Source organism: Camellia sinensis, chromosome 14 (assembly GCF_055761805.1).
Source record: "Camellia sinensis isolate YWXY chromosome 14, ASM5576180v1, whole genome shotgun sequence".
Classification (NCBI taxonomy): Eukaryota; Viridiplantae; Streptophyta; class Magnoliopsida; order Ericales; family Theaceae; genus Camellia; species Camellia sinensis.
In genome coordinates, this window is record NC_138974.1 from 6,811,557 (window position 1) to 6,820,637 (window position 9,081).

Consider the following 9,081-nt stretch of genomic DNA (forward strand, 5'->3'; position numbering starts at 1 on the left):
CATGACTAAGGCAAATAGGTAAGGACTCAAAGCTTTCCTTTGGTATAGTCCTACAATGATTGAAAATTCACTAGCTTCTCCAACAAGTGAACTAATTGTAGTCACAACCTCATTATACATATTTTTATCACATCAATATACTCCTTGGTTACACTTTTTTTTTCCTCTAACACCCACTATATTATATCTCCAAGCAACCTATCGTAAGGTTTTTTCTAAATCTATAAAAACTAAATGAAAACCCCTCCTCTTCTCTTTTCACTTTTTCATTAATCCACTTAGTAAATATATGGTTTCCAAAATTGATTGGCCTAGTATAAATCCAAACTAATTAACTAACAATTACCCTCTATCACAATCATTTTATGAATCATCAACACATCTATAATTGTTGCAATTTTAGATATTTCCTTTATTTTTATATATAGGTACAAATATACTTTTTCTCCACTCATCATACATTTTCTTAATCATTAGAATCTTATCAAATAATTTTGTTAACCAAGAGCTAAGCATTTTCAATGCCAACAACAAGAATACAATCCAATCCCAATGCTTTACCTAATTTCATCCTCTTCAATATAAATTTCACTTCAAACTCCTTTATTGGATGACAAAACTTATACTCTCTAGTTTTATCAATGCTACCTGTGATGACTGGGCTCGTGAATCACCTCACTTTTCCTTAGTTGTGTGGATTTGTATTTTTTGAAAACTCTTGTTAAAAGTTTCGTTCTTATTTGTTTCTTTTCCGAAATTTCATTTGTTCCTAAAGGTACGAGATTGGATCCGGAGGGTTTCGAACCTAACTGGAAAATTCTGGGCTGGGAAATTGGGCCACACGTGCAGGGGCATGGGCCGCACGTGCAGGATGGGCGCCGCACGTGCGGGAGGCCAGGCCGCACATGCGGGAAACAGGGGAGGCTTGGGGTGCATACTGGAATAAATGCAGGTACGGGAAGGAGGTGCGGGACGGTGCCGCACATGCGAGGGTGAGAGCCACACGTGCAGGAGGCACACGCCGCACGTGCGAGAGTGGGCTCCGCAAGTGCGAGAAAAGCCCAGATCCAAGAACTCTGTTTTTTTTTCTCTTTTTGGCTGGGAATATCTCATATTTTTCTTATATCTCTCTCTAAAAATACCGTATTCTCTCCCTTCTCTCTAAAAACCCTCACCTAGCACACCAAACAATTGGTCCTTCTCAATCCATTGAGATTGTGAATCAAATTCTTCTCAAAACTTGAAGAGCTAATCAAGGGCTACCATTGGAGTGGTGGAGATCTTATTTCAACACCTTCAAATTTTTAGGGTTTTCATCTCATCTTTCATCAACAAACTTGAGGTAGAGAGATTTCTTTGAGTTATATATATATATATATATATATATATTTATGCTAGATTTTGTTGATTTAAAAGTTTCTTTAATGATATTGAAAGTTTGGTTTTGTCTCATAAATGTTGAGGGTTTTAAAAGTGGGTTCAACCTATCTCTCTCTCTCTCTCTCTCTCTCTCTCTCTCTCTCTAAACTATTTTCTTGAGGGTTTTAAATCGCATGGTAAGAGAGGTGATGTTTTGAGGAGAAACCTTTTCGAAAGATGAGAGAATGTTGATTTTGGAGAAAAACCCTAGAAATTTGGGGTTAAAGAATATGTTGAGGATCCATGAAATATTATTACTACCAACGTTATTATTGTTTTTCTTGTGTGTCTAATGTAATGAAAAAAGGGGACTTTCTTAAAATGTTGATGAAGGAGAAATGGTAAGGAATATGTGGAATAATTATTTTTATTTATTATTGTTAAAATGTAGTTATTCTTGATGAATCTAAATGGATGCATGGTCATCTTGTGAATCTTACATTTGGAATGAGAAGTGGAAATTACGACCACTAATGGGATGGTGTATGGAAAATGCTGAGAATTGGAAAGGTGTGCCTTGCATTGATAGTTGTTGCATTGGCATTTAATTTCGGTTGATCATTGTAAATCCTTGAATAGAGAAATTGAAAGCTCACATTGAAAAGAAATATTTGTGAAAATGAGAATTTATTGAATTGTTTGGGGTAAATATGTTAGTAAGTCCGGATAGGGGGTGTAGATGACATTGATTAAGTTAGCCTGAGTGTTCAGGGTGAAAGATTGAAAACACGTGCGGAGTAGATACCACGTGCCTTCTGGTTAGCTACCGGTAAAGTGGGGTTTTGGTAGAGCTTGCTATGCCTACTTGCAGACACCAACCTAGGGATTACCTGAGTTGTATTTACCGCCCCGTGAATTTGATATAAAACATTTGAACTGTTGGAACTTCCACATTTTTATGGTGCATGACGATTTTCAAAAGAAAAAGATATGATTTCCTTTTAATGGCATACCGTGGCATGAGCATTTTCATTTCATGGGAATTGCATAAATATATATACTTTGTTAAGAATTTCGTATTGGGCTTTGTGCTCACCCCTATGGAATTTTGGTGCAGGAAAAGACGTGGTGATCCCACCAAGTTGAGGGCGTGGATATGTTGTGAAGAGTAATAATTCTGTTTTGTTATGATTTAATTGCTAGCCAAGGGCTATTCATGTATGGGTCTGAGAGGTCATTTTTGTATAGCCGGGCTTAAGCCTTGGAAATTGTAAGCCCATGAGGGCAAATTTTATTATTTTTGGAACACGATACTCTACATGCTATAGATTCAGGTATTTCTATATCATTGAATATATAATACGAAAGTGGAACTTTTGTATAAATCTTGTTGATTGATGCTGTAATGATTGGAGTATTATTATTATTGTTTAGTGGACGTGGGTTGATGTATTAGATTTATGTTGGATTATTTCGAGGCGTTACAATACCATATTTCTCTCCTAAAGTTTCTAAATGTTTTTCATTTAACATTTTCTCAAAATAACATTTTCACCTTTACATAATATCCCCATCCTTCACTAATACCCTCGAATCCTCACTTTTTATACACTTGACTTTTTCAGAATCTTTTGTTTTTCTTCCTCTCAATTCAACAAAGTTTGTAAATATTTTCTCTTTTTAATATATAATTAGGGATAGTCATTTTCTCTCGGCTTGCACCCGCACCCGCATCTCCAGAAATGGATTTCATTAGAGAGAAAAAATCCCAAAATGGGTACAAGAGCTCTCAAGCTCTGAAATATTCAATATCAAAATATCAACTGAATACTAAAGGGGGGCTAACCACCTATTTACAGGATAAAAAACCAAACTAATTCTAACTAACTCTAATGGTACTAAAACATAACAACCATACTAATTCTAACTACATCAAACTTCTCCTCTGAAGAAAACAACTTGTCCTCAAGTTGGGCCTACAACAAAATGACTCAAGACAACGCCATCAACAGAATCACTCAAAACAATGATTTAGGGAAGCATAATTAACATGCAACAGTGAACAAGACTAAGTAGTTGCAAGTCCTCATTCAAGATCATTCTAGCAAATATCCTTCCATCAAAACAAGTTATCATTTATGCATATCAACCGAAGCCATGTTGAGGTGTGAATAGGCCACTCATGTAGCATGCCGTTTTGGAAGCAAGATGCCATCAAAATCATGCTTCTCACATGGTCCCAAAATAAACTCATCCTTCCTCCAAAAGTCGATCCGGGGTACCAAATCAACACAAAGCGGAACAAATGGCTTTGAAGATAGCATAAGAGGCATTTCTCAAAAGCAAAGATCATTCAACACCCATGAAACTTCAACGTCATGACACTCCACCATAATAACCCGACAACAACAATCTCAACCAACATAAGAAAGACCTCAAACAAATACAAGGGACACGTAGGAGGACAAATTCGAACTTCTAACCTCCTAGTGAGGTGCATGAACTCTTGGCCAATGGGCTAACTTCGTAAACATTCAAAAATTAAAAAAGAAAAAAAAAGTTTGGAAATTAATAAGAAAACAAAACTTGGAGTGGGCTAGTCATAGAAAGATTGTTCAAAATTTTGATGCAGTAAGCTCAAAGAACCAACAACTCATTGTAAAAAAAAAAAAAAAAGTCCAAGTAACAGTGGCACCAAGGAGTGCAAAACAAATTTTGAGAGACGACAAGTGGTGCGTAATGTATTCAAAAAAGTTTTAGATGGGACACATGTCATCCAAAATATAAACTATTACACTTGTATTAATATATATATATACACAAATATTCAAGATATCCAAGCGAATACCCACAACTCTTAGTGGCGCCTCCCCTGGTTTTTTCAAACAGTATCTTAACTCTCAATTAAATGCTGAAAACGCTATGTGAAAGTCGTTTTCATTTAATCTCAGCAGCAAATGTATCTTGAAACTTTCAAATTTAACAACTCCATACTTGAATATCTCATACTACAAATTTTCAATAATTAATCTCAGTTTTATCAAACAGACACACAATAACTATGCATTATCAACTAACAAAAATATAGACTACATATAAAGTATACATTTAAAGTGCCTATTTTTGTTAGGAGCCGAAGAAGACTCGTATCTGCTAGTCAATTTGCTAGCAGAGAGACGGAACAAGAAGGAAACAAACAACAGGAAATTTAGACTATCTTTCTGACCCTATTTTCTACTCAACCAAACAGAGCAATCATGAAAAAAGAATTGTATCACCTTTTTTTAGATCGAAATTATCTTACAGAGTTCACGGAAAAAATTGGAACAATCAAAACGACAGAGAGAGAGAGAGAGAGAGAGAGAGAGAGAGAGGAACCTTGAGTTAAGGCAGTGGTTTTGGAGAAATCAATGAGAGAAGCAGACTCGAGGTCGAGGCCAGGTCGGAGCTTATCAGGGAGTCTGGACACGAAGTCTTGTCTGAACGAGTTTACCGAATTCCGGCGACTGAGTCGTAAGCGGCGGCTGCTACTACTCAGCCTCCGACCATCGGTTGGCGCCGCCACCAACAGCGGCGCTTTCGCTTCCGACTCCCCCTCCATATTCATTCCAATCCTAACTCACAAACCTTCTTCACAACCCCAACCCAACACCACCCAGCCACGAGGCTTTTCCCAAAATAAGCCAACCTACTGACTTATTTCCAAACTAATTTTGGATGAAACTCCCAGAATAAGCTGAAACAGGTTTCCAAAGCATGTTTTCAGCCTGTTTGTGGCCCGGCACACAAAATTAAGAAAATCATAAAAGTGTGCTTACAAAATACATTTTTAATTAAGAAAGTGTGGTTAAAAATTATACTTTTAAAAAAAAATTGTTTTGTAAAGAAAACGTAATTAAAAATCACGTTTTTAAAGAAAATTTAGTTTTAAAAGAAAGTGTGATTCATAATTACGCTTTTAAAAGTTATATAAAATGGCCCACCCCCTTCATTTGCAACCACGCTTTTTATACTTCATTTTTTTCCCTGAACCAGTCTCCCTATGTTCTCCCTCTGGTCTCACTCTCTCTCTTTGTGATTTCTCTGCTCTCACTCTCTCTCTGTGGGTTCTCTGCTCTCTCTCTCTGTGGGTCGCTCTCCGCTCTCTCTCTCTCACTGGTATGACTGTCTGTCTCTCTCTCTCAATTTGAATTTTATATGTGTTTATTTTGTTTGTGAAAATGTGAATGTGGGTACAATGTGGGTAGAATATACTTTGTGAAGGTGAAAATGTTGTGAATTGATGAAAATGTTAGTAGAATAGAATTTGTGAATGTGAAAATGTTGTGAATTGAAATTTATATCAATATGGGTAAAATAGGCTTTGTAAATTGAAATTGTGATTTTGAATTCACAGAATAAGGCCAAGTTTGGCTACAAAGGAAAAAGTGCACTTATTTCATCTTTTTATCTTTTTTGGGTCACATCAATCAACATCTCCTCTCTACTTTTTCTACACATAATACAAAAAAAGTCAAAAAGTGTACTTATTTAGTCTTTCCAAACTAGGCCTAAATCGTAGCCCTAGCCCTAGCCCTAGCCCTAACCCAAATCTAGGGTTTGAAATTGAACCCTAGCCCTAACCCAAAGTTTGTAATGCAAATTGAACCCTAGCCTAACCCAATTCTAGGGTTTTCAATTGAATTTGAAATCAGAAATTAGGGTTAGGGCTAACCCAAAGTTTTTGCTTGAATTTGTCTGACAATTATAGGGTTAGGGTTTCAAATTGAACCCTAGCCCTAATCCAAAGTTTTTTGTTTTTTGTTTTTTAATTCACAATTGAACTCTAGGGTTTTTATTTTTTGATTGTCAGACAAATGTTCACAAAAATAATGAAAAATAAAAAATTTAAACTCTCTTAAAACAGATAATAAGAATCTTATAAAAATTATAAATTCTATATAAAAATGAGTGCAAGAGAGAATGAATAATTTTTTTAAACTCTCTTAAAGGCTTTTTTTTTTTTTGTTTTTTTATATATTTATTAGTATTGTTTGAACATAATTACTAAAATTTGCTTATACAGATTAAGCTATTAAGGAATTATTTCAAGAATTGAAAAAGATAAAAATAAATAAATAAATGATTTTGTTACTTCATAGTTTACCAAAATTCAGTACACAATTTTAAAAAATATAAAATTATATGAAAACAATAATTTAAATGCAACAAAATTTCACTTAAATGTTACTCTTCTTATATTTTTAATTGCAAATGTACTAATTAAACTTGCATAATGAAGCTTATCTATTATATCATTTTCAATGGATAATATAATAAACTGCAAAATTACTAATTAAACATTACTCTTTTTATTTATTTTTTGTTTGGTTTCTAGCTGAATTAAAAATAATAATTTTGGACCTTTTGGATTTGGACTCCATTTGAGTGAGACTTATTATAAATATTTTAATTTTGAACTTAATATAAAATGTATAAATTTTTTGGATCCCAATTTTTACATAATTTTGAATTTAAACTTTTTGTTTTAAAATGATAAACTCAAAATTAAAAATGATAGTGGGGCAGGCCAATGTAAGGATCCACTGATATCAGATTGAGAGAGATAAATACGGATGAGGTAATTTTATAATCTTAAGGATGGCGGTATTAATAAAAATGAGAGATGATATAGTATATTATAGATAATAATTTATAGGTCATGCTAAGGGTTGTTAATAAGTACCCATAACAAGATCAAAAAAATTATAATCCCAATACATTTTCCCATATATTCCAGAATATTTTTACAAATTTCAATACACTTTTAATATACATGTTACACACTTTTTCAACACTATCAATAAGTGTTAGGGCTTATCTATATGAATAATAATAATAATAATAAGCCTTAGGGCTTTTATTAGCATTTTTCATAAATTATAAAAAATGAGACTTAAAAAATGTAAAATGAAAAATAAAGAAATGAAAATGATTGTTTTAAAGTATAATATTTAAGTGTTTAAGTCTTATTATATTTAAAAAAATAAATTATATATATATTATATAAAACTATATTTGATTAGTATAATGGAGATGGGAGTGAGAATAGGAAAATGCGTCCCCACAGGTAATATATATTAAGGGGTTGTTTGGGATGTCCTAAATAAGTGCACTTTTTGTCTTTTAGGACTAAAAAATTGAGAGGAAAAATATAGATGTTTGGGTTAACTTTTTGACTTTTTATGAAAAAATGTGTATTAAAAAATTGTAAAAATTGGTTTGTAGGGAAAAATTAAGATTGGGAGTTGTGCAGCCGTAATTGTTGACTTTTGGTGAATAGTGTTAACTTTTTAACTTTTTAAGTAACTTTTTGACCTTTTAACTTTTTCTCAATATCCCAAACTTAGCCTAAACATCCTTACTTATTTTAGTACTAGTGCATAACCCGTACCTAAAGGCACTCCCATATAACCTTTTTTTTTTTTTTTTTTTTTTTTTTGGGGATCGAACCCATATAACCACTTAAATAGTGGATTTTGTTCCTTGTACCAAAAAAACAAAAACAAAAAAAACTATCACTCAAACGATTTATGGAGCTTTAGACTTGGAAGTCATAGATATATGTCAATTTAATGTTACATTACCTCATCAATTTAATAGCATACATTCAAACCTAGGTTAAGTAAATCCATTTTTAATCCAACTTACCAAAATCAACCGTCAAGAAAAATCATTGCGGCCATATAATGCCAAGGTTGTTAAAATTGGGATCCTACATAGTTGTTGTAACATGCACAAATTCAAAATGGAGATGAATGCAGGTATTCATGTCTTATAAACTCTAAACTCACATGCCGACAATGAAGTACTGATACTTCAGGAAGTTCACATGGTAGCTGTATGTTTCAAATTACTGTAAAAGAATTGTCACATTAACCTTTATGACCTGAACAACTATGCATCAACTTTATAGGAGTTGTCACTTCGACTTTTATTTACTATTCAGTGCATATCTGAAGGTTTTAAGCAAAGTTCAAATCTGCTTAGAATTTTAATTTCATTTTTCTGCTTACAAATATAATTCAATTTATTTTCCATTATACAATAGTTTAATTTCACTTTTTACCTTACATATTTAATTTAATTTAATTGGAGAAATTTAACCAATTTAATTTCAAGTTAACTATGTGTTGATTTAAGTCGGTGTTGTTCTTGTCTGCATACTAAGCTAGCTTTTATCTGTAACACTTTCAAGTTCTATACATCGAAAAACCCATCTATAAGTACTCTACTACAAATTAATCTTCAATACATTCCAACTCTATTATATTTTCTCTTCAAGGTTTATGAATCTATTTGAAGCTGCATAGGGTGGCCTTTTAAACACAAAGGGTCTAATTGCTTTGTTGTTTTGTTCTAACACCTCCTCATCCCATTATGAATTGCTGAAGTTCACATGGGCACAGTAGCTATGGTACGACCTCTTGCTTTTTTCATACAGTGAGTAGTCTTGTCAAAGTCAGAATAAATTAAGTCGGAATAATCGGAATAATCTACGTCGGAATAATCTACGACCTCTTGCTTTATCTCGTCAAAGTCGGAATAATCTTCAATACAGTGATATTGTTATACGTCCAATATTTCTTAGTCATGCAGTGATGCAGTGACTTTAACAGACAGAATAAATTAAAAGACTCAATGAAATGGCCAAATTCACATGGCCACAGTAAATAGCGTACA

General features: G+C 33.3%; 1 protein-coding gene across 4 annotated transcripts in view; it reads right to left on the bottom strand.

Moving 5' to 3' along the window:
• LOC114321675 (metal tolerance protein 4-like) overlaps positions 1-5,163 on the bottom strand; it is a 35,729-nt gene extending 30,566 nt beyond the window's left edge. For 3 of the 4 annotated variants that reach the window (XR_014350944.1, XM_082906262.1, XM_082906261.1), the window contains exon 1: positions 4,738-5,152. Coding sequence is in view for 3 of the 4 variants with exons in the window: in XM_082906262.1 (XP_082762388.1) it covers positions 4,738-4,966 (229 nt within the window). In the remaining variant the exon portion in view is untranslated. Of the gene's footprint in view, positions 1-4,737 lie in introns of all 4 variants that reach the window. The other variant, XM_082906263.1, reaches the window with a different exon arrangement.
• Positions 5,164-9,081: the final 3,918 nt, after the last annotated feature.